The sequence below is a fragment of the Bos taurus genome, chromosome 2 (assembly GCF_002263795.3).
Source record: "Bos taurus isolate L1 Dominette 01449 registration number 42190680 breed Hereford chromosome 2, ARS-UCD2.0, whole genome shotgun sequence".
Taxonomy (NCBI): domain Eukaryota; kingdom Metazoa; phylum Chordata; class Mammalia; order Artiodactyla; family Bovidae; genus Bos; species Bos taurus.
In genome coordinates this window covers 98021813-98048658 of record NC_037329.1, presented here as the reverse complement: position 1 = coordinate 98048658, position 26846 = coordinate 98021813, and the positions used below count along the sequence as shown (strand labels likewise).

General features: G+C 42.0%; 1 protein-coding gene across 5 annotated transcripts in view; it reads left to right on the top strand.

Moving 5' to 3' along the window:
* Nucleotides 1-19294: 19294 nt before the first annotated feature.
* Nucleotides 19295-26846, top strand: part of ACADL (acyl-CoA dehydrogenase long chain) — a 52188-nt gene continuing 44636 nt past the window's right edge. For 2 of the 5 annotated variants that reach the window (XM_024977620.2, XM_024977617.2), the window contains exon 1: nucleotides 19295-19402. In XM_024977620.2, coding sequence (XP_024833388.1) covers nucleotides 19317-19402 — 86 coding nt within the window. In that variant the 5' untranslated portion in view covers nucleotides 19295-19316. Of the gene's footprint in view, nucleotides 19577-26846 lie in introns of all 5 variants that reach the window. The other 3 variants (XM_024977632.2, XM_024977622.2, NM_001076936.1) reach the window with 3 other exon arrangements.

The window sequence follows — 26846 nt, the reverse complement described above, 5'->3', positions numbered from 1 at the left end:
TAGCTCTGACACAGAAGTCAGTTCACTATAAACAGAAACTTGCAATATGTTTCAGGAAATGTTTATTTTTCTTTTCTTTTGTTTCAGTTGCATACTTAACAAGCAATAAAAAGATCTGATACAATCCAACTGTTAGTATTCTTTGAAAACTGATTACAAAGCAAATTTCCTTCATCCAAATATAGTGGGAAGAATCATTTTTAGCCTCCTGTTACATGTCAGACACTGAAGTAAATGTATCATTTCATCTAATCCTTATACCCTCACCCTAAGGTGACATATCTTATTACTAGTGTTTTACAGAAGAGGAAATTAACTTTCTCAGAGTCTATAAAATGATAAAATCAGGGTTGAACCCAGATCTGTCAGAAAGCCCAAGTACTTACCCATGATGTTATACTGCATGCGTGCATGCTCACTCAGTCATGTCTGACTCTTTGCAACCCCATGCACTGTAGCCCTCCAGGCTCCTCTGTCTGTGGGATTTTCCAGGCAAGAATACTGGAGTGGGATGCCATTTCCTACTCCAGGGGATCTTTCTGACCCAGGGATCAAACCCACATCTCCTGTGTCTCCTGCATTGGCAGGCAGGTACTGTGCCACCTGGGAAGTCAATGATGTTATATTACCCATCAGAAATTAAGGCTGAAAACAATTCCTATATGCAAGTCTCTTGATTATTCTAGGGTGTTTTAGGGTGTGTTTCTTTCTCTGGACAGTCTTTACTCTTCTGTATTCCCACAAACTTTTTGAAATGAAAACTTGCTGAGAAAGAGTTCTGGATCTTTTTTTTGTACAGAGCAAGAAAACGCTGATACTAGTGGGATTTTGTTGTCCCTGTCTTTTTCTTTTTTTAAATATGCATTTCAACCCACTTGCATAACAAGCTATTCATAGGAATTATGAGACAAAAGGTCAAAGAAGTAGTCAATATAAGTATATTGAAGGACAAAGGCTACATAAGACTACATAAAGTGCCTCTACAGTTGAGATTTATGCTACTCTATTGCCATCTTCTGGTTTTGTTCCAAAATGCATTTTATAAATGTTAATCTGGTTGTGCAGATAGGCTAGAAGTATTTTCATAGCATTCTGTATCACAGAATGTAAATTCTAAAGGTTGCAACAGACAGTATAACTTTAGACCAAGATCTTAATGTCTATGTATTAGTTTACTTATTTGTTAATGCATTTATACATTCTTTGAACTTAATGCCCAGCATTATTGAGGCATCATAGTCAGCTGCATACAAGCTGAAGAACACTATCCATTATTATACTATATTGTTAAGTCACTCAGTCATTTCTGACTTTTTGCAACCCCAGGGACTGCAGCACTCCAGGTTTTCCTGTCCTTCACTATCTCCCAGAGCTTGTCAAACTTATGTCCATTGAGTCAGTGATGCCATCCAACCGACTCGTTCTCTGTCATCCTCTTTTTCTCCTGCCTTCAATCTTTCCCAGCATCAGGGTCTTTTCCAATGAGTCAGTTCTTCACATCAGGTAGCCAAAGAATTGGAGCTTCAACTTCAGCATCAGTCCTTCCAATGAATATTCAGGGTTGATTTCCTTTAGGATTGACTGGTTTGATCTCCTTGCAGTCCAAGGGTCTCTCAAGAGTCTTCTCCAACACCACAGTTCAAAAGCATCAATTCTTTAGTGCTCAAGCTTTCTTTATGGTCCAACTCTCATATCCATACATATGTTTTATTATAATTAAAATATATTTAAAACTATACCTATAACACCATCCAATAAACTTGAATCTATATATAGGATAACAACACAGATCTGAAATCAAAACTTTTAATGCCTTAGAGTTGGCATATCTATACTACAAAGGAGGAAGCAAGTTATTAACCTGCTAACTGAAGCTAACTACAATTCTATTTGGTTAGATCTGCCTGGTGGATTTCATTTTAATTACTTACCAGTATTCAAATAGTACAGTATTTAATAGAAAATTACTAATTTTTGACATCTTCAAAAACTGGAAGATCAGCAACTGTGTGTACCTTACTGCCTGATAAAAAGGAGCTAGCCCTGAGTGGAGGCTGTCCTGTTTGGCTGGGACACAGATTCCCAGTCTGCTTTAGTTGCTACTGTGTCTCCCATATATTCTGTTTGATGTGTAAAATTATTCTCTCTTCAATGTAATATTCATTTCAGTTCAGTTCAGTCACTCAGTCATGTCTGACTCTTTGCAACCCCATGAACCACAGCACACCAGGCCTCCCTGTCCATAACCAACTCCCAGAGTTTACCCAAATTCATGTCCATTGAGTCGGTGATGCCATCCAACCATCTCATCCTCTGTTGTTCCCTTCTTTTCCTGCCCTTAATCTTTCCCAGCATCAGGGTCTTTTCAAATGAGTCAGCTCTTCATATCAGGTGGCCAAAGTATTGGAGTTTCAGCTGCAGCATCAGACCTTTCAGTGAACACCCAGGACTGATCTCCTTTAGGATGAACTGGTTGGATCTCTTGCAGTCCAAGGGACTCTAAAGAGTCTTCTCTAACACTACAGTTCAAAAGCATCAATTCTTCGTCTCTCAGCTTTCTTTATAGTCCAACTCTCACATCCATACATGACTACTGGAAAAGCCATAGCCTTGACTAGATGGACCTTTGTTGGCAAAGTAATGTCTCTGCTTTTTAATATGCTGCCTAGGTTGATCATAACTTTTCTTCAAAGGAGCAAGTGTCTTTTAATTTCATGGCTGCAATCACCATCTGCAGTGATTTTGGAGCCCCCAAAAATAAAGTCAGCCACTGTTTCCACTGTTTCCCCATCTATTTGCCAAGAAGTGATGGGACTGGATGCCATAATCTTAGTTTTCTGAATGTTGAGTTTTAAGCCGACTTTTCACTCTCCTCTTTCACTTTCATCAAAAGGCTCTTTCCTTCTTCTTCACTTTCTACCATAAGGGTGGTGTCATCTGCATATCTGAGGTTATTGATATTTCTCCCGGCAATCTTGATTCCAGCCTGTGCTTCTTCCAGCCCAGTGTTTCTCATGATGTATGTACTCTGCATAGAAATTAAATAAGCAGGGTGACAATATACAACCTTGACGTACTCCTTTTCCTATTTGGAACCAGTTTGTTGTCCCATGTCCAGTTCTAACTGTTGCTTCCTGACCTGCATACAGGTTTCTCAAGAGACAGGTCAGACAGTCTGCTATTCAATCTTTTTCAGAATTTTTCACAGTTTGTGGTGATCCACACAGTCAAAGGATTTGGCATAGTCAATAAAGCAGACATAGATGTTTTTCTGGAACTTTTGTGCTTTTTCAATGATCCAGTGGATGCTGGCAATTTGATCTCTGGTTCCTCTGCCTTTTCTAAAACCAGCTTGAACATCTGGAAGTTCACGGTTCATGTATTGCTGAAGCCTGGCTTGGGGAATTTTGAGCATTACTTTACTAGCTTGTGAGGTGAGTGCAATTGTGTGGTAGTTTGAGGGCAGGAATCCCTTAGAAGAAATGGAGTAGCCATCATGGTCAACAAAAGAGTCCAAAATGCAGTACTTGGATGTAATCTCAAAAATGACAGAATGATCTCTGTTCGTTTCCAAGGCAAACCATTCAATATCACTCAATATCATTATTGATGATATCAATATCATTAATGATATTGAATATCAATATCATTCAATATCACCATTCAATATCAATCCAAGTCTATGCCCTGACCAGTAATGCTGAAGAAGCTGAAGTTGAACCATTCTGTTCAAGACCTAAAAGACCTTTTAGAACTAACACGCTAAAAAGATGTCCTTTTGATTATAGGGGACTGGAATGCAAAAGTAGGAAGTCAAGAAACACCTGGAATAACAGGCAAATTTGGCCATGGAGTACAGAATGAAGCAGGGCAAAGGCTAATAGAGTTCTGCCAAGAGAATGCACTGGTCATAACAAACACCCTCTTCCAACAACACAAGAGAAGACTCTACACATGGACATCACTAGATGGCCAACACCAAAATCAGACTGATTATATTCTTTGCAGCCAAAGATGGAGAAGCTCTATACAGTCAGCAAAAACAAGACCGGGAGCTGACTGTGGCTCAGATCATGAACTCTTTATTGCCAAATTCAGACTTAAATTGAAGAAAGTGGGGGAAACCACTAGACCACTCAGGTATGATCTAAATCAAATCTCTGACAATTATACAGTGGAAGTGAGAAATAGATTTAAAGGACTAGAGCTGATAGATAGAGTGCCTGATGAACTATGGACGGAGGCTCATGACATTGTACAGGAGACAGGGATCAAGACCATCCCCAAGAAAAAGAAATGCAAAAAAGCAAAATGGCTGTCTGAGAAGGCCTTAGAAATAGCTGTGAAAAGAAGAGAAGTGAAAAGCAAAGGAGAAAAGGAAAGATATACCCATTTGAATGCAGAGTTCCAAAGAATAGCAAGGAGAGATAAGAAAGCCTTCCTCAGCCATCAGTGCAAAGAAATAGAGGAAAACAAATAGAATGGGAAAGGCTAGCGATCTCTTAAAAAAAATGAGAGATACCAAGGGAACTTTTCATGCAAAGATGGGCTCAATAAAGGACAGAAATGGTATGGACCTAACAGAAGCAGAAGATATTAAGAAGAGGTGGCAAGAACACACAGAAAAACTGTACAAAAAAGACCTTCATGACCCAGATAATCACAATGGTGTGATCACTCACCTAGAGTCAGACATCTTGGAATGTGAAGGCAAGTGGGCCTGAGGAAGCATCACTACAAACAAAGCTAGTGGAGGTGATGGAATTCCAGTTGAGCTATTCCAAATCCTGAAAGATAATGCTGTGAAAGTGCTGCACTCAATATGCCAGCAAATTTAGAAAACTCAGCAGTGGCCACAGGACTGGAAAAGGTCAGTTTTCATTCTAATCCCAAAGAAAGGCAATGCCAAAGAATGCTCAATGTAATATTAAGATATATAAATACATATCATACATCCAATTCTAGTTCATCCTCTTAACTCTGGCATAGGCTTCTATTGTAGAACTATGACAGAATACACATTCTTACATTAGTTATCCTTTAAATTATTACATTATTTATATATTTTATACTAATGAATATTTAGGATACTTCTAATTGTTCTCCCGTTTTAAACAATTCTGCAGTAAATATTCCTACAGAAAAAACTTTATAGGCACAAGTGATTTTTCTCTAGGGTAATGGATCTTAAACCTTAGTATGCATCAGAATCACATGGAGGGCTTGTAAAAATACTGTTGATGGGTCCCACCCTCCAGGTTTTTCCTAATTCAAAGGGATGTGCAGTCCTAATTCAGAGGAATCCTCACGACCCTATGGACTGTAGCCCTGCAGGCTCCTCTGTCCATGGGATTTTGCAGGCAAGAATACTAGAGTGGGTTGCCACTTCCTCCTCTAGAGCATCTTCCCGATCCAGTGATCAAACCAGTGATTGAACCAGCATCTCCTTCATCTTCTGCATGGCAGGCAGATTCTTTACCACAGAGCCACCTGGGAAAGCCCTATACAGTGAAAGTCGCTCAGTCGCATTTGACTCTTTGCGACTCTCTTGAGTATCTCTCTCCAGGCCAGAATACTGAAGTGGGTAGCCGGTCCCTTCTCCAGGAGATCTTCCAAACCCAAGGATCGAACCCAGGTCTCCTACTTGGCTGGCAGATTCTTTACCACTGAGCCACTTGGGATTCAGAGGTGGGGACCTATAATTTGCATTTCTAACAGTTCTTCAACGACTCTGATCCTTCTGGTCACTTTAAGAACTATTCCTATACAATTTATACTGAGGAGTAGCCTCACTTCAAGATAAATATAACTTAAGTATTGCCACATTGCACTTCCAAAGACAACATAACAATTGCTAGTCTCACTATCCACTTTTATAAATTATCTCTGTTCAATATTTGGTACTGACATATTTATAATGTTTGCTAGTTTGCAGCGTTTTAAATATTATCACACTACAGTTTTAATTAGCAGTTTTCTGGCTACTGATGAGTTTTACCATCTATTACTGTATTTATTGGTCATTTGGTTTTTTCTCTCCTATAAATTGTCTATTCATATCCATTGTCTATTTGGGGGAGGGTTGTTTGACATTTTCTTATTGATTTGTGGGAGTATTTTTAATATTCTGAGTAATAATCCAATATGTCTTTAATACATAGAATATTTCAGTTTTAACATAATAAAATGTACCAATCCTTTCCTTGAAGTGTTTTTAAGAATGTTTTAAGAAAATCTATTTTGAGACCATAAAGGTATTTTTCTCTTTTCTTCTAAAAGTATTATAGCTTTTCTTTATGCCTGAAATTGATTTGGGAATAGTGTGTCCTAAGAATTTATTTTATTTTTACATAGAGATAAAGAATTATCCCAGCACCATTTATGGAATAATTCACCCACTTCACACTACTTTTTAATCTCTGTCATATACTGGGGTCTTCCTCAGTGGCTCAGTGGTAAAATATCTGCCTGCAATGCAGGAGCTGCAAGAGATGCAGGTTCGATCCCTGGGTCAGGAAGATACCTGGAGGAGGCAATGGCAACCTTCTCCAGTATTCTTCCCTGGAGAATTCCATAAACAGAGGAGCCTGGTGGGCTACAGTCCATAGGGTTGCAAACAGTCAAATATAACTGAAGTTACTTGGCACACACACATTGTCATATATTAAGTTTACATAAATAGGAAGGTATGTTTTGAAGCTAAGTTGTTCTCTTGGTCAATTTATTTATCTCATTAAAATTCATTTTCTTAATGATTTTGTAAGGCCCTCTCCCCAACTTGTCCTTCTTCAGAAATGTCTTGATTTTTCTTGATCCTTTGTTATTTCATATATATTATAGAATTTTTGCTTTGATGGGAATTCTATTCAATTTACAAAATGATTTTGGAAAAAGAAACATTCACTCTTCTCAACCAGCAGTAGGGTTTGGACTAGTAATTAAATTCACAAGAAAAAAATTGCCTTCATCAGCCCCAAGTTTACTGCTACTGCTACTGCTAAGTCACTTCAGTCGTGTCTGACTCTGTGCAACCCCATAGACAGCAGCCCACCAGGCTCCCCCATCCCTGGGATTCTCCAGGCAAGAACACTGGAGTGGGTTGCCATTTCCTTCTCCAATGCATGAAAGTGAAAAGGGAAAGTGAAGTTGCCCAGTTGTATCTGACTCCTAGCAACCCCATGGACTGCAGCCCACCAGACTCCTCCATCCATGGGATTCTCCAGGCAAGAGTACTGGAGTGGGGTGCCATTGCCTTCTCCAAGCCCCAAGTTTACTTAATTTGAAAAAAGAATATCCAGTAGCCACCAATACATACCGTGTGACAACATAAGAGAACTTTGGTGACTAGCACGTCTGGCCAGTCAGACCATCAGCACTGGAGTCCTTCAGGTTTTATAAGCTTTTAAACCTCAGGGCTACGTGACTAGTGCCCATTCTTCAATGAAACTGCCTATCATCAGCATAATTACTCATCAGTTGCAGGTTACATAACAAAGTCTTGATAATAATGAAGAACAGGTGCTTGGTCTGATACACAGTTACCTCTTTCACATTCCCATTTTCTGACTTGCTGATGTATAAGAGCCCAACTGAGTGTTCAATATTGATCTCATACTTTATGAGATCTTATGTCTAATAATTGACTGCAGTATTTTTGGGGTTTTTTCCATATAGGTAATCTTTATCTGCTAACAATAACTTTTGTACTTCCTATTCAATCTTCAGAACTTTTATTTCTTCTTCTAATTTTATCACTCTAATGATTGGAATTTAATTTTAGATAGAAGTAATATTAGAAAGGAAATTAAGGAAATACTTGTGAGGTTTTGACATTTATTGTAACATTTGCTGCAGATTATATTGTATACACCCCTTTATTGGGTTTAAGATTTCAGGGTTATTAAAAGGTTTTTATCATGATTAAAAATTGGGTTCTATCAAATGACCTTTTTATTCTTTATCATTTTTTTACATTAATCCACTTTGTCTCATCTTGAATAGGTACATGACTTTCCACTGGTTCAGTCTTATCTAACATATTTATTATATTTTTACTTCTGAGGTCCCCAGGTTCTTAAGTGTTAAGTTTGTCTGCTACAAACAGCTTATAGCTGAATTTAAGTGTGTTTTTTAGGAGTTTATTATTATTGTTTTAATGGTTTTAATCCAACCAGATAATTTCTGTCTTTCAATTGGCAAGATCAATTCACTTATATTTATTTCATAGGATGTCTTTCACATATTTGTGTCTTCTTTCCATCAGCTCAAAATATTTTGTCTCCTGCTTTTTCAAACCACTTGTTCATATATAGGAAGACTACCATTTCTGTACACTATTTTTTCCTGCTACCTTACTAAATTATTGTATTGTATAAAAAGTTACTTTACTTAATTTCTTATTTCTTCAGATAAAGAATACTATCTGCAATTATTTTTCCCTTTTCAATTTTTACATATATATTTTCTTTTGTCTCCAGTAAAATATTAAGTACTATGGCAATAATGGGCAACCTGGCCTTATTCTAACTTATAGCCATTCTTGTGGCTGAATATTTGAAACCTAACCCAAGTGAGGTCAGGCCAATAGTTATGAATCTTTAGGAGAATATTTTTCCCATACTCAGAGCCAAAGTTGAGATGCATACGTTTCCTGATCACTTACCTGCTTGGGCTTTTGAGCAAATTTTTTTCCTTTCTTTTAAGCTGAGATATAATTACCTTTTAACATTGTATTAGTTTCAGGTGTACAACATAAGGATTTGCTGCATGTGTATATTGCAAAATGATCACCACGATAAGTTAACATCCACCAACACACATAGTTACAAGTTCTTTATTCTTGTGATAACTTCTAAGATCTACTCTTTTAACAACAGCAGAATTTTTCTTTGTCTTTTCACTTAGATTGTAGCCCTTTAAGGGTTCCAGTTTAATGCAGGATCTTAGTTTCTGTCCACATCTTTTGGATAATCACTTAAACTCAAGGTCGGGGAAGTTCTAAATTGTCAAGGTCAGGAAGTTCCCTACCTGCTTCCAAAGGCAATGAAATTTCCAGTGCCCACTTCCTGTTTTTTTTCTCTTCATTTTCTTTTTCTTTTTTGGCTGCACCTGATCCTAGCCGTGGCATGTGGGATCCAATTCCCTGACCAAGGATCCAACCTGGGCCCCCTGCTTTAGGAGCGTGGATCACCAGGGAAGTCCCATGTTTCCCTTCATTTTTGACAGCTGGGTTTTCATTGACTCTTCTGTAAAGTCAAGTATAATTTTTAACTTAACTTCAAAAATGTAATACATTACTATAGCATTAGAAATTTAAGTAAGATGTGAAAATTCTCTCTCACTCAGTTCACCACCCATTCAGTTTTCAATACTACTCTTCCCCTCAGAAAAACCCACAGGGAAAAACTATTGCTTCTTGTATATTTTGTCAGATTTTCTTCATACCTGCACAATCAAATACAAAATATATTCTACTTATCTCCCTTTGTTACTCAAAAGGTAACACACCACAGACATTATCCTATACTTTCCCTTTTTTTCACTTAACAAATATATCTTAGAGATCTTTTCATATTGTACATAGAGTATGTCCTCATTTTTATACACCCATGACATATTGTATGACTGAATATAACTTAGCTACTCAATTCCATATATGTGTAATATTTACATTTTCTTTTACTACAAACTATGTTACAAAGAGGACTTCCCTGGTGGCTCAGACAGTAAAAGCATCTGTCTACAATGTGGGAGACCTGGGTTTGATCCCTGGGTTGGGAAGATCCCCTGGAGAAGGAAATGGCAACCCACTCCAGTATTCTTGTCTGAAAAATCCCATGGATGGATGAGCAAAGAATAATTTATATATTGTTCACTTACTGGGTATGCAAGCATAGCTATAGGATAAATTCCCTCAAATTGCATTACTGGTGAAAAGGTATAGGCACTTGTGTGATTTTGATAGTTATTATTAAATTTTAGAGTTGACTCATTGGAAAAGACTCTGATGCTGGGAGGGATTGGTGGCAGGATGAGAAGGGGATGACAGAGGATGAGATGGCTGGATGGAATCACTGACTCGATGGATGTGAGTCTGAGTGAACTCCGGGAGTTGGTGAGGGACAGGGAGGCCTGGCGTGCTGCGATTCATGGGGTTGTAAAGAGTCGGACATGACTGAGCGACTGATCTGATCTGATCTGATTAAAGTTTATTTCTTGAAGGTTGTAACAATTTGCACTTCTCATCAACAATGTATAATCTTAGTGGTACTTCTTCTTACTTACCAGAAGTCCATGGTGGAAAATTAACAGGAATAATTAGCTCTGAGTTTGGGCTCCTTCAGACTCCAGCACTCCCTACCAGTTTACATGTTATTCTTCAATTGCTTAATTGTGTCAACTCTTTGTGACCCCATGGACAGCATACCAGGCTTCCCTATTCTCCACTGTCTCCCAGAGTTTGCTCAAATTCATGTCCATTGAGTTGGTAATGCTATCTAACCAGCTCATCATCTACTGCCCTCTTCTCCTTTTGCCTTCAATCTTTCCCAGCATCAGGATCTTTTATCAGAGTATTGATTCTATTGTGTATCTCTATTGATCAAGGTGTTTTTCAGATCAGAACATCTCTACCACATGATCATCAAGAGAAGAGGTGATTGATATTAGCTTTCTAAAAATAGATGCCTTTAGTTATGAATAGTTCTTTACATTTTACAGTGAAGATTGAGTAGTTTCTTGCATGACAAATTTTGCTCTCTTCTACAGCTTCAATTAAAAGATGCTCATTCCTTGGAAGTGTTAGGTGGTTAGAATAGGAAAAAGGAGTCCAAAATGGTGGTGACTAAAAGGCAAAGAAAGGGAAAAGGCCATGAAAATGGAAAAAAAGAAAACCTGCAGATCTGAGTGAGAACTTCAGGTGAAACAAACACTCCCGCTTCTTGGCTAGCCCAATTTGCATAGGGCAGGTTCAGCGAGGAGGAGACCAATGTATAAAAGGAGGAAGCCTAGAAGGACTGAGGCCTCTTCTTTGAGGTTAGCTTGCCTTCACCCCTCGAAGGTGTACTACTGTTGCTGCTGCTGCTAAGTCGCTTCAGCCGTGTCCGACTCTGTGCAACCCCATAGACAGCAGCCCACCAGGCTCCCCCGTCCCTGGGATTCTCCAAGCAAGAACATTGGAGTGGGTTGCCATTTCCTTCTCCAATGTGTGAAAGTGAAGTCGCTCAGTTGTGTCCAACTCTTATTGACCCCATGGACTGCAGCCTACCAGGCTCCTCCATCTGTGGGATTTTCCAGGCAAGAGTACTGGAGTGGGATGCCAGTGCCTTCTCCGGACAAGAAGCCTAGTGTGCTGGAAACTGGGACAACAAAAACAAACTTGGCAGAAAGCTCACACGGCTCAGTCTCAGATTCCAGAAGACCTCCAGTTATGATAGGAGGTCCTCACCCCTATGGTTGGAAGGATATATGGCTAACAAAATCTTAATCCCTTTACAATTTTTCATTTCTTGTTTCCTTGAAACCCCTGTGAACAGGCAAGCGGCAGTGGGTGCAACTGAGGGACTCTGGCAGGGGCCACTCTCCAGTGTGTCCTGAAGGCTCCGCTATCTGTTGTGCCCTATTAACTGTTGCCCGAGTGGGTGAGGGTTCCTCTGTCCTTAATCTTCTTTGTGCCAAGGATCAGGCCAATGAAAACTGTGAACACAAGTCAGGTATTTAGCAGATTTTCTAGCAGGTTATGAAGGGGATTCCTTGGCAGTTTTTTCCCACTGCTTTTTCTTCCCATCCTTTAGCTCCTCTCCCATCTATGCCACTGCTTAAAAAGTGTTGGGCAGGTCCTCATCTTTCCATTTCTGAACATTGTGTTTGAAACTGTTTACCTAAGATTAGGACTCAAACCCACATGGCAGGGGCTCTGTACTATGCTTAATCACTCAGTTGTACCCAACTGGGACTTGAGCCCAGCCAAAACCCATGGTGCTTGGTTTTAGGACCTAATGAAGCTCAGGTTCTTCATGTCTTCTTGCAAAACAAATTCAGTGAGAGACACAGCATTACGTAAGAGGTAGATTTGTTTGGATTCAGAGAGAAGCACACTCCACAGAGTCTGTGCCTTTAACAAGGGTGTATGCAGTGGCCATGAAATGTGGTGTGGTTAGCTTTTGTGAGCTGGGTAATTTCATATACTAATGAATTGGAGGATCATTCTAACAATTGCGGAACCACCCACTCCTTGGTCTTTTGATAGTGCCTTAGAACAGTCCTCGTGCCTCTTGGTGTGTCACTTAGCTTGCAGATTGAGAATCAAAGATTAGTTGAATTTGATCTTGGAACCATTTGATTTTAATTGCTTTATGTTATAGCCTTGGGCTATGACATTCTTTCAAAAGTTGTGCCCTGCCCTCTTCCCTCCTGTTTCATGCTCTTTTCCTGAACCCTGTCCAGGCTCACAATGTTGCCTCTACAATCTTCTGAAGGGACAACCAGAAAATAGCTAGCCTTTGGGATGGAAACACTGTATAATATCCAATCTCTCTAGAGATTCAGGCCTTCATCCTCCATGTTCCCTACAACATGTGTGTCAACAGCACCTCTCAGTGGACTCACTAGGGCAAGTGACAGGCACACAATGCCTGCTAGAAGTCCACCTGTTGGTGGCATCCCTTCAAGGGCAATTGGGCTTCCAGGGATAATGTTTGCCACTTTGGGTGTTAGCCCTGAAGGCCATTTGGGCCCAAACCCTTACCACCCTTCTCCTAAAGTTACAAACATATCCCTGGATCAAATCCCCATTCCACTTTTATGGAACATCTGGTCTGTTGCCTCTTATTGATTTGTTCTTAAGCCACTTACTAACTCCTACAACCAGGACCATGCCCCTCGTAGGCAACATCGCTCCACCCTGTTTATTATTAAAATACTCTTAATGCTCCTAAAAGGACCAGAAAACCCACTCCTTTGTCATTTAGTTCAGTTTAGTTCAGTTCAGTCACTCAGTTGTGTCCAACTCTTTGCAGTCCCATGAATTGCAGCATGCCAGGCCTCCCTGTCCATCACCAACTCCTGGAGTTCACTCAAACTCACATCCATTGAGTCAGTGATGCCATCCAGCCATCTCATCCTCTGTCGTCCCCTTCACCTCCTGCCCCCAATCCCTCTCAGCATCAGAGTCTTTTCCAATGAGTCAACTCTTTGCATGAGTTGGCCAAAGTACTGGAATTTCAGCTTTAGCATCATTCCTTCCAAAGAACACCCAGGGCTGATCTTTAGAATGGACTGGTTGGATCTCCTTGCAATTCAAGGGACTCTCAAGAGTCTTCTCCAACACCACAGTTCAAAAGCATCAATTCTTCAACGCTCAGCTTTCTTCAAAGTCCAACTCTCACATCCATACATGACCACTGGAAAAACCATAGCCTTGACTAGACGAACCTTTGTTGGCAAACTAATGTCTCTGCTTTTCAATATGCTATCTAGGTTGGACATAACTTTCCTTCCAAGGAGTAAGCGTCTTTTAATTTCATGACTGCAGTGATTTTGGAGCCCCCAAAAATAAAGTCTGACACTGTTTCCACTGTTTCCCCATCTATTTCCCATGAAGTGATGGGACCAGATCCCATAATCTTAGTTTTCTGAATGTTGAACATTAAGCCAACTTTTTCACTCTCCTCTTTCACTTTCATCAAGAGGCTTTTTAGTTCCTCTTCACTTTCTGCCATAAGGGTGGTGTCATCTGCATATCTGAGGTTATTGATATTTCTCCTGGCAATCTTGATTCTAGCTTGTGCTTCTTCCAGCCCAACATTTCTCATGAAGTACTCTTCATATAAGTTAAATAAGTAGGGTGACAATATACAGCCTTGATGAACTCCTTTTCCTATTTGGAACCAGTCTGTTGTTCCATGTCCAGTTCTAACTGTTGCTTCCTGACCTGCATACAGATTTCTCAAGAGGCAGGTCAGGTGGTCTGGTATTCCCATCTCTTTCAGAATTTCCCACAGTTTATTGTGATCCACACAGTCAAAGGCTTTGGCATAGTCAATAAAGCATTATTTCTGTTACTACCCGAAGTGGGTCTATGACAATGAAATGTTTACCATTGGAAACACCCTAAACTGTTCTTATGGAGGACTAGGGGAGGAAATCAGTGACTTGCATTCCTCAGAACAGTAAGAGGATAAGGTTTATGGCTGCTTCACCAGGTTCCCAATCTCAGGGCACAGGCTTGGATTGCTTTACATTATGATATCTATTTCCATCTGTGGTGAACAGACCATCAATGAGTTAAGATTGCAACCCCTTAATCCTACCCAGCACTGGTCATACTGGACAACTTGAGGATGCCCAACCCCAACCCTATGGGGTTCCAAGGAGGTCGACCTGCCTTGACCTGCCAATGGTTCTGGTCCTAGAAAGTTTGTCACGCCTCAACCTGCTCTGGGATCTGCCAGTCCGGGGATCCCAGGAGGTTGACATTCCTCAACCTGCCCAGGGACCCAATTCTCGGGAGACCTACATGGTTTGCCTTGCCCAGGGATTCGATCTCCAGGAGCTTGTCATGCCTCAGCCTCCCTGGGGATCTGCACCCTGACCCAAGGATGCCTGGTTCTCAGATTACAACAGTACTGGGTAGGATAAGTTTCAGAACAACTCATCCCTAAGGAAGTCCACCCATGGAAATAGGAGGAGGCCTGTTCATGGTGGGACTGTGCCCAGTCTCAGCAGTAGCTCAGAAGCCCAACAAGAACCCCATTGCCTTTCCGGAAAGGCTAAAAGAGGCCCTCTAAAGTTTACCAACCTGGACTTAGACTCATACGAGGGACAGGTGATTTTAAAGGACAAATTCCTCTCCCAATGTGCATCAGACATCAGACTCTGCTGCCTCTTTAGATGAGATTGTCCAGATAGTCCCCAATATCTTTTATAACAGAGAACAGGAAAGGGAGGCCAAGGCCCAGGAAAGGAAGAGAAGGAAAGAGACAAGGTATGTCCAGATGCTGGCCGCCCTCCAGGGAAGCCATATGGTGCACCACAAGTCCTTGAAGGACAAGGCACGAGGCAAATGCCTAATCTGTAGATAGGCTGGACAATGGGCCAACAAGTGCCCAAACGGTAACAAGCCTCCTAAAATGGCTGGCTAAAACTGCCATCAATTGGGACATTGTTCAACATGCTACCCTTTGGATCCAAGAGCCTCAAGGTCAAGCACCAAGTGTTCCCTCACAGTTGTTTAATAGTACTGACACAGCCCGTTCCAGCCAGCCTGCCTGTCACAGATAACCATCACGGGCCTTGAGCCAAGGGTGCAGCTGGATGTGGCAGGTAGGTTTGAGAATTTCTTGGTTCACACAGGGGCTACCTACTCTGTCCTGACCTCCTACTCCAGAATCTTTTCCTCCAAAACCTGTACCATTTCAGGTGCTACAGAAAAAACAATTACAAAACCTGAGCACTTCTTTGTTGCTGGGATGGACAAATATTTTCCCACCAGTTTCTGGTGGTCACTGAGTGTCCTACTCCCTTATTGGAAAGAGATCTTTTGAAATTTTGCAGCTATTGCAGTCCTGATAGAAGATGCTTTAAAACTCTCTCTTGGGGGCAAACTAACTATTTTTACCAGCCACCAAGTGAAACAACTTCTGAATGGGAGAGGCCACTTATGGATGTCTGGTCAAAGGATCCTCAGATTTCAAGTAGTGCTGATGCAAAATCCAGGCCAGACTATACCCCCTTGTGAGGCTCTTAACCCAACTACCCTCCTGCCTACTCCCAAGGGCTCTCTCCCCTTTCATTCTTGCCTAGAAACTTTGGACCACTGGACAAAACCCCAAGAGGGATTGTCAGAAGATCCTCTGACCAATCCTGATGAAATCTGGTACACGGAACAAAGCAGCTTTGTCTTGAATGGAAAAAGAAGACCTGGATATGCAGTACTCTCCAATTTTGAGACCATAGAAGCTAAACCTTTTCCATCAGGTACTTCAGTGCAATTAACTGAGCTCGTAGCCCTGACTTGAGCTCTCTAGCTGGAAAAAGGAAAAAGAGTAGCCATTTACACCAACTCCAAGTATGCCTTTCTGATGCTACATGCACATGCTGCTATTTGGAAAGAAAGATGCCATTGAAAGGATCCCCAATCAAGTATGGTGACCAAATCCTTAGGCTCTTGGAGGTAGTCCATCTGCCCGCTGAGGTTTCAGTCTCCTGTTGTAAAGGACACCAAGAAGGGAGCATGCAGGTGGCACAAGGGAAACAAGCAGCCAATCAGGCAGCTAAGAGAGCAGCATTATGGAGTAATGACCTAAGAGAGGTTGCCACCTTGGTTCCACAGACTAATTTGGCAGAAACTCCTTCATATACTGAAGGTGAGACTCCTAAAGCTAATAGTGAGGGTTTTCAAGATCATATGGGGTGGTTCCCAAAGGAGGGACTCCTTTTTCTGCCAGGGGATCTTCAATGGAAGTTAGTTAACTCCTTACATGTCATCACTCATTTAGGGGAGAAGGCCCTCCAAAGATTACTAGAAAGGTCTTTGAGAGGAACAGGCCTTCAAATGACTATAAGGCAAGTGGTCTCCTCTTGTCCCACGTGCCAACTAAACATCCCCCAAGGAGCTTGAAGACCCCAGTTGGCCCAGCCTGTGCAATGGCATGGGACCTACCCAGGAGAGGACTGGCGGATGGACTTCACCCAGATGCCAGTTTCTCAACGGTATAAATACCTATTAGTCATGACTGATACATTCACAGGATGGATTGAAGGCTTTCCCACCCAGATTGAGAAGGTTGAGCAGGTGGTAAAGAAAAAAAAAAAATGCTCCATGAAGTTATTCCAAGATTTGGTCTGCCCAGGTCATTACAAAGTGACAATGAGACATAATTTACTTCTAAGGTCACCCAAGAGGTCTCCAGAGCATTGGGCATTACTTATTATCTCCATTGTGCCTGGAGGCCTCAGTCTTCAGGAAAAATAGAAAGAGCCAACCAATTCTTAAAATCCGTGATAAAAAAGATAACCCAGGATACCTCCCTCGGTTGGAAGGAGGCTTTACCAATAGCTCTCCTCCACACCCGTATTGCCCCTAAGGAACAGGTTGGTCTTAGTCCTTATGAGATGCTATATGGGAGGCCTTTTGTTTAAGTCAATGACCTCTTCCTAGATGTAGAGACTCAGACCCTCTGGTCTTATACCAAGACCATTGGGCAATTCCAACAAAATATACACTTGTGGGGTGTCAACCAGGACCCAAAAGATTCTAAAGAGCCACCACTATATATGCTCAATAACCTCAGATATGCAGATAACATCACCCTTATGGCATAAAGTGAAGAAGAGCTAAAGAGCCTCTTGATGAAAGTGAAAGAGGAGAGTGAAAATGTTGGTTTAAAATTCAACATTCAGAAAACTGAGATCATGGCCTCAGGTCCCATCACTTCATGGCAAACAGATGAGGAAACGATGGAAACAGTGACAGATTTTATGTTTTTTGGGATCCAAAATCATTGTAGACTGTGACTGCAGCCATGAAATTAAAAGAGGCTTACTCCTTGGAAGAAAAGTTTTGACCAACCTAGACAGCATATTAAAAAGCAGAGACATCACTTTGCCAACAAAGGTCCGTCTAGTCAAGGCTATGGTTTTTCCTGTGGTCATGTATGGATGTGAGAGTTGCACTGTGAAGAAGGCTGAGCGCTGAAGAATTGATGCTTTTGAACTGTGGTGTTGGAGAAGACTCTTGAGAGTCCCTTGGACTGCAAGGAGATCCAACCAGTCCATTCTAAAGGAGATCAGCCCTGGGTGTTCATTGGAAGGACTGATGCTGAGGCTGAAACTCCAATACTTTGGCCACCTCATGCAAAGAGTTGACTCATTAGAAAAGACTCTGATGCTGGGAGGGATTAGGGGCAGGAGGAGAAGGGAATGACAGAGAATGATATGGCTGGATGGCATCACCAACTTGATGGACATGAGTTTGAGTGAACTCCAGGAGTTGGTGATGAACAGGGAAGCCTGGCGTGCTGTGATTCATGGGGTCACAAAGAGTTGGACACGACTGAGCGACTGAACTGAACTGAACTGAACTGATGTGAAGTAAATCAGTCTGCAATGTTAGAAAATAAACTTCATGGAACAGTATGGAGGTTCCTTAAAAAACTAAAAATAGAACTACCATATGATCCAGCAACCCTACTCCTGGGCATACATCAGAGAAAATCATAATGCAAAAGAATACATGCACCCCAATGTTCACTGAAGTATTATTCACAATAGCCATGCTATGGAAATAACCTAAACATCCATCCACAGAGGAGTGGGTAATGAAGATGTGGCACATACATACAATGGAAGATTATTCAACCATAAAAAGAATGAAATGATGTCATTTGCAGCAACATGAATGGACCTGGAGATTATCATACTAAGTGAAATCAGACAGAGAAAGACCAGTACCATGATTATTGCTTATATGTGGAGTATCAAAATGATACAAATGAAGAACTTTCTTACAAAAGAGAAACAGACTCACAGGTGTAGAAAACAAACTTACCAGAGGATAAAGGAAAGGGAAGGATAAATTGGGAGATTGATGTTGACATAGACACACTACTATATATAAAATAGGTAAGTTTTGGAAAACAAAAAATAAAATTGATAACTAATAAGGCCTACTATATACCACCTGGAACTCTACTCTGTAATGACCTATATAAGAAAAGAATTTTTAAAAGAGTGTTTATAGGTATATGTATAATTAATTCACTTTGCTATGCAGCAAAAACTAACACAACATTGTAAATCAACTATACCCCAATACAATGTTTTAAAAATGGAGTATAAGCTACACAAATTTTGAACTGATATGTTGTGCACCAGCCTGGAGGAAAACCCAAGCCAGTATTCTTGCCTGGAGAATCCCATGGACAGAGGCGCCTGGCGGGCTACAGTCCATAGGGTCCAAAGAGTCAGACAGGACTGAAGCGACTTAGCACGCAGGCACGTTGTGCACCTGACACTAATACTGTCAATCAACGACTTCAATTAAAAAATAATAATAATAAGGGGAAAAAAATCCTAAAAAGGAAAAGAAAAAATACTTCATGTAAGTTTGTGAGTTTGTGTTTGGGTGTATTCCTGAGGCTCCAGAACTTATACCGGTTCCTCAAAGCGGTTCAGAACACTGAAAAGAACTGCTTAGATACACAACGCCTTAGGAAAAAGTAACAATTTCCCGCCTGGAGTCTTTCCTTTGGTAAGATTCCAGGGACTGGGCGGGGCGTGTCCCAACGCTGGGCGACTCACCACCGCAGACACTGGGGATGGGAGATTGCAGACACCGCTCCGGAAGCACGCTCAGGGGGCAGGTACCAGGGCGGCTGCGCGACGCTTTACGGGCGGGACCCGGGTAAGGTTCAGGGATAGTGCGGGCCCCTCGCCCTGCGCGCTCTGAGTCCCGAGGAGACGTGTCCGTTGCCCCTCCGGCAGCCCTCGCTGTCCCAGCCATGGCCAAGCGCCTCCTCCGCGGGACCCTGCGCTTGTGGGGTGGCCGCGCTGCACCCTGCCTGCCGCCGGCCTCGAGGTGAGTGCCAGCTGGGCTCCAGCTAGTCCGGCCCCGGGGCTGCAGGGCCGGGCGGCGACCCGCACACCACTCCTGGGGACTGGAAACCAGGCGGCCGCGCTCTCGGGGCCGGCGGTCTCGCCACCAGGGGCTGCGGCTTAGCTGTCGGGGCGAAAGTGAGTGGGAGAACGAACAGGCTGGGCCTTGCTCCTGGACTCCCAGAACCTGGTGGGACCCACAGCGGTTAGCAGGGCGGGCGCCGGCCTAGCAGCTTCAACGCGAGCACAGCCAAAGGCGGCGGGAGGCGCGCGGGGGCGGGGGGGGCGGGGGGGATCCCCCAATACTCCTGTGGCTCCAGTCTAGCCCGTCTGGATCCGAGGGCCGCAGTGGGCACGGTGAGTCCGCATTTCCTAGAGTTCTTACGAAGCGTCGACGCACCCTCGGACACAGTTGGCAAGAGTTCGAGGCGCGACCTCTGGTCCAATTAGATCTGTGCCAAAAGGCACAGCCAACTTGTGAACTTGTGAGGGGGACTTTCACTGCCTCCCAGATCTCTAGAAAAGAAAGCACATGCAGCGATGCTGGCCTAGAGAAGACATCCCAGGACAGGAAAAGACCTGGTGATGGCCGCATTAGATAAGGAAATTAAGACTTAACAAATCCTTTAGTAAGTTAAATGCATGGGAATTAATGGAGACTGTTTCTAAGTGACTCGGTGATTATTAAGGTAATGTTTCGATTACCTTTCCATACCGGCTGACACCTCAAATACAGTCATTGGATAAATAAACTGGAAGTACTTGTTTATTTATTCATTCCCTATGTGAAAAAAGTGACACGATGAATAAATCAACTTATGGCGGCATTATGGCGACTCTGGCGCAGTGCTAAAGAATCCGGCCTGCCAATGCAGGAGAGGTGGGCTACCGTCCATGGGGTGGCAAGAATCAGATGGGACTGCACACACACAAGATGCTGTGGGAATGGAAACAAATTTCCTGCTGCTCCTGAGGAGGGCTGGGAAGGCTTCATGGAGGAGTAACTTTACTTTTCGATACACATACTTTTCTAAGCTCTCCCCCAAACTTCATAAGACAGTGATGCTCAAATTTTTGGATTTTAAACTTTGTGCTGTTAAACTTTGTTGTTTAGTCGATAAGTCTGTCGGACTCTTTGTGACCCCAGGGACTAGCCTGCTGGGCTCCTCTGTCCATGGGATTTCTCTGGCTAGAATACTGGGGTGGGTTGCCATTTTCATCTTTAGGGCATCTTCCCCACCCAGCTATTGAACCCACATCTCCTGCTTGGCAGGCAGATTCTTTACCACTGAGCCACCTGCAAAGCCTGCTGTGAAAATGAGAGGGCCTCAAAGATCTTTTGTTTACCTCAGTTTTATCTATGGACATTGATGTCAACAGATATCTACAACTGGAAAATATTTTTTTTATGTACCAAAAATCTTTATTCTCACATCTGATACCAAATCTGTGGCTGCAAGTAATATGTCACAATTTTGAGAATAAAATGTCCCATTGTCTTCATTCTTTGGAAGTCTTTAGTCACAAAATTACACCTTATTTTCATAGCAAGATAAGGGAATTAGGTTGGAAGGGGATTAAGGAGTTACACTGATGATAAAAGGGGAGCACTTTTCTGAGCATATCCTTTCAGATTAATTTACAAAAGTAATGACAGAACCGTGATTTCAGTGAAAATCAACATAAGTTATACCTTAAAAAAAAATCAGTTCAGGAATACTAGGTGTAAGACAAGCGTGCAAAATTCGAAAATGTGAAATTTTACAAATATTTAGTTCACGTAAAAGTAGCTCATTACATGTTAACATACACAACATTTTTACAAAAAGCAACTTTTCCACAAAGAAAAAAGTGAGAAGAGTGACATTGTTTTGCACTTTTGTAGATCCCTTAATATCTGGCTTAATAGAAGACAGCCTGGTTTTCTTTTTCTTTTTTTAAACTTTTTATTTTATATTGGCATATAGCCAATTAGCAATATTATGATAGTTTCAGGTGGACAGCAAAGGGACTTAGCCGTACATATACATGTATCCATTCTCCTCCAAACTCCTCTCCCATATCAGTCAATCAGTTCAGTTGCTCAGTTGTGTCTGACTCTTTGTGACCTCATGGACTACAGCACACCAGGCTTGCTGCCCATCACCAACTCCTGGAACTTGTTCAAACGCATGTCCATTGAGTCAGTGATGCCATCTAACCATCTCATCCTTTGTCGCCCCCTTCTCCTCCTGCCTTCAATCTTTCCCAGCATCAGGGTCTTTTCCAGTGAGTCAGTTCTTCACATCAGGTGACCAAAGTATTGGAACTTCAGCTTCAGCATCTGTCCTTCCAATGAATATTCAGGACTGATTTCCTTTTGGATTGACTGGTTTGATCTTGCAGTCCAAGGGACTCTCAAGAGCCTTCTCCAACACCACAGTTCAAAAGCCCCTCCCGTATAGACTGCCTCTAACACTGAGCAGAATTCCCTGTGCTGTGTATGGTAGATCCTTGTTGGTTATCCATTTAAAATGTAGCAGTCTACATGTTGATCACAAACTCCCTGCCTATCCCTTCCCCCATCCTTCCCCCAAACATTCCCCCTCCTGAGTTCCTTCTCTTAAGTCTGTAAATTAAGACTGCCTGATTTTCATACCTGCTTCTTCATTGTCTATTGTGATGTTTTGGTTGATGGATGGGAAGAATGAGCTTCCCAGGTGGCACTAGTGGTTAAGAACCTGACTGCCAAAGCAGGAGATGTAAGAGACACAGTTTCGATTTCTGAGTCGGGCAGATCCTCTGGAGAAGGGCATGGCAACCCATTCCAGTATTCTTGCTTGGAGAATCCCATGGAAGGCTCCAGTCTATAGAGTCACATGGAGTTGGACACCACTGAAGCAACTTAGCACACACATAGGAAGAATATTGGAACAGAGGACCCGAGGGACCCTCTAAATAGGTCAGAGGCTCTAGGTTTATTATAACAGGTGTCGACCAAAAAAATATAGTCACAATCTGAAAGTAGAGAGTTATTTTATTTGGTGGAAATGTTTAGGACTCCAAGCCCGGGAGACAGCCTCTCAGAAGCTCTCAGAAAACTGCTCCAAGGAGGCAGGAAAGGAGTGAGGCTATATATAAGTTTGCGACAAAGACAGACGGCAGTCTGAACATCAAAGATCAGGTATCAAATTAAGGAATTTAGCATTCTATGTATGGGAAGAGGCAAGCCTCTTGGCTCAATGAGTTCATTCCCTCACATGCACCTCAGCTATCTGGGGCCAATCCTGTTTCTTTGTTCACCTTGCTTCTTGCATTCCCCCAGCTCCTCAGCAATCATTGTGGGGGATGGCAGCATCTGCTGGATCTCAGTTTGGGGAGCCTTCTTTCACTTTTGGAGGCCAGAAATCACTGATGGCTGTGACATTTCTTGTTGATTAATATGGCAGGAGATATTTTCATTTCACACAGGCTTCTTAAACTTTAAGGTGCATGTGAATCATTTAGGATACAATATTAAAATACAGTGAGGCCTGAACAGCATGCCTTTGAACTTCAAGGGTACACTTACATGAGAATTTTTTTCAGTAATAAACACTACAGTACTACACAGTCTTTGGTTGCTTGAATCCAAGGAGGCAGAACTGTACTCTGGAGGAATCTCAATAATGGAGAGCTGATGATGGGGTACACGTGGATTTTTGACAGTGTGAAGGTTGGGCATCCCTCACCCCTATGTTGTTCATAGGTCAAATATGCTGACTGATTCAATAGGCCTTGGATGAGACCTGAAATTATGTATTTATCACCAGCTCCCAACCTGAAGTTACTGGTGGAGACTGTCTCCCTTCTTTTATAATGTAAATGAGGCTTATGGCAGAAAGTGAAGAGTAACTAAAAAGCCTCATGATGAAAGTGAAAGAGGAGAGTGAAAAAGTTGGATTAAAGCTCAACATTCAGAAAACGAAGATCATGGCATCTGGTCCCATCACTTCATGGGAAATGGGGAAACAGTGGAAACAGTGTCAGACTTTATTTTGTTGGGCTCCAAAATCACTGCAGATGGTGACTGCAGCCATGAAATTAAAAGACGCTTACTCCTTGGAAGAAAAGTTATGTCCGACCTAGATAGTGTATTGAAAAGCAGAGATATTACTTTGCCAACAAAGGTCCGTCTAGTCAAGGCTATGGTTTTTCCTGTGGTCATGTATGGATGTAAGAGTTGGACTGTGAGGAAAGCTGAGCACCGAAGAATTGATGCTTTTGAACTGTGGTGTTGGAGAAGACTCTTGAGAGTCCCTTGGTCTGCAAGGAGATCTAACCAGTCCATTCTAAAGGAGATCAGTCCCGGGTGTTCTTTGGAAGGAATGATGCTGAAGCTGAAACTCTAGTACTTTGGCCACCTCATTCGAAGAATTGACTCATTGGAAAAGACTGATGCTGGGAGGGATTGGGGGCAGGAGGAGAAGGGGACGACAGAGGATAATATGGCTGGATGGCATCACTGACTCGATGGATGTGAGTTTGAGTGAACTCTGGGAGTTGGTGATGGACAGGGAGGCCTGGCGTGCTGCGATTCATGGGGTTGTAAAGAGTCGGACATGACTGAGTGACTGAACTGAACTGAACTGAGGCTTAAAAAAATTATGATAATAATAATTAGAGTCTAGCCTGTTAGATTAGTAGCAGTTTAATGCATTAGGAAAACGATGAACAATTTATTCAGTACAGATTTCCTGGTTTTTGTGGGGAGAAATGGGGCCAATATGTTTAGTACTGGTTCCTTGGTCTTGGGAAAAAATGAATATTCCAAAAACTTACTGCCAGGTGTTTTGATTTTCTTCCCCCTGCACATTCTGTTTTGAACACTTTTGACTGATCTGAAAGTCTTTGTTCTTTCTGTGTCACACACTTTCCTGTATCTTAGTGTGTTTTATTTAGAAATGTTCCAAATATTTCCTTTATGTTACATGGGATATAAAATTTTAAGATCCAGGAAGACCCAAATATAAGTTTCACTCTATTATTTACTAATCATGCTGACAAATGATTCAGAGTCTTCAAGTCTCAGTATCCTAGTCTCAGCACATTTTTTCCCTTGAGGAAAACCCCAAGTATGGACCAAGACATTGTGTGTTATAAAGAAATTGGAACCAATCCTTTCAGTAGAGAATGAAGTAGATTTTATTCTATCTATTGCTGTAATGTTACAGTGGTGTGCAAGACCTTTGCTTGCTACTGTATCCCAAGTTGCCTGAATGGTTCCTAGTACATATTACATACTCAGAAAGTATTTGTTGGCTATATTAATAAATAAGCTATTAAAAATGATGATTTGGAAGACAGAGTAGCAAACCAGAAAAATATCAGTGAAGATAAATGGCAGACCAGGTATAACAATTGTACTGTTAAATGTTCTCAACTAAAGGTTACCGCTTAAAAGACATCTCAGACTGTATTAACAAATAAGCCTCAACTAAGAGTTGCTTATAATAGGTAAGCCTAAAGCAAAATGACACAATATACATATTAAGTGTATTAATCAGCTCAGACTTCCATAACCAAATGCTATAGACTAGGTGGTTTAAACAACAGAAATCTATTCCTCATAATTCTAGTGGCTGAATAGTCCAAAATCAAGGTACTGGCCAGTTCATTTCTTGGTCAGAGCCATCTTCCTGGCCTGTTGTTGTTCAGTCATTCAGTCGTGTCCGACTCTTTGCAACCCCATGGACTGCAGCATGCCAGGCTTCCCTGTCCTTCACCATCTCCCGGAGCTGGCTCAAACTCATGTGCATTGAGTCAGTGATGCAGTCCAACCATCTTACCCTCTGTCGTCCCCTTCCCCTACCTTCAATCTTTCCCAGCATCAGGGTCTTTTCTAGTGAGTTGGCTGTTCGCATCAGGTGGTCAAAGTATTGGAGCTTCAGCTTAGCATCGGTCCTTTCAATGAATATTCAGGGTTGATTTCCTTTAGGATTGACTGGTTTGATCTTCTTGCAGTTCAAGGGACTCTCAAGAGTCTTCTTCAACACCAATGTTCAAAAGCATCACTCCTTCAGCACTCAGCTTTCATTATGGTCCAACTTAATGAATCTCTGTCCGTAGTTCTTCAGGCACTCTGTCTATCAGATCTAATTCCTTGAATCTATTTGTCACTTCCACTGTATAATCGTAAGGAATTTGATTTAGGTCATATCTGAATGGCCTAGTGGTTTTCCCTATTTTCTTCAATTTAAGTCTGAATTTTGCAATAAGGAGTTCATGATCTGAACCACAGTCAGCTCCTAGTCGTTTTTGCTCACTGTATAGAGCTTCTCCATCTTCAGCTGCAAAGACTGTAATCAATCTGATTTCAGTATTGACCTGATTTCCTGGCCTGTAGACAGCCGCCTTCTCCCTTTGTCCTCACTAGACCCTTCCTTACGTGTACATAGAACTGTATCTCTCTCTCCCCCTTCTTATAATGTAAGTCTAGCTTCTTGGTTTAGATTCCAGCTTTAGGACCTCATTGAACTGTAATTACCTCCTCAAAGCCGTATCTCCAAATACCATTCCATTGGGTGTTTGAGCTTCAACATATGAATTGGGTTGAGGAGAGGGAAGCGGGCGCAATTTAGTCCATTGCATTTCAGTTCATTGCATTAAGCAAAGACAAAAATAGCCCATTTCAGGGGGAAAAAAGAAATGCCTAATTGCCAATAAAGAAGACTTAGTCTTTTCTGGACTAAGAAGAAGAGGAAGAAAAGGAAAAGGAAGGAAAGGATAGGATCAGATCAGAGTCTAAATAAGGAAGAGAGAAATGCAAAAACAGTATCATGCATAACAGAGAAATACTTTTGGGCAATATTCAAATATATGATAAAAAGTTTTTTTAGATGTGAGCTCAAAAGGTACCAAGTGGTACACAGAATTTTGAAATCTTTTTAGGTGTACCCCTAAGGAGGGGGAAGATCTGAATTCAGACCATTTAACAAAAGGAACTACAGAGATATCTTTTTTGAAGCCTGGTATGGGGCACTGCCAGAAAATCCCATGGATGGAAGAGCCTGGTAGGCTGCAGTCCATGGGGTTGCTAAGAGTCGGACACAACTGAGCAACTTCACTTTCACTCTTCACTTTCATGCATTGGAGAAGGAAATGGCAACCCACTCCAGTGTTCTTGCCTGGAGAATCCCAGGGGCGGGGGAGCCTGGTGGGCTGCAGTCCATGGGGTCGCACAGAGTCGGACACGACTGAAGCGACAGCAGCAGCAGCAGCAGCAGCAGCATGGG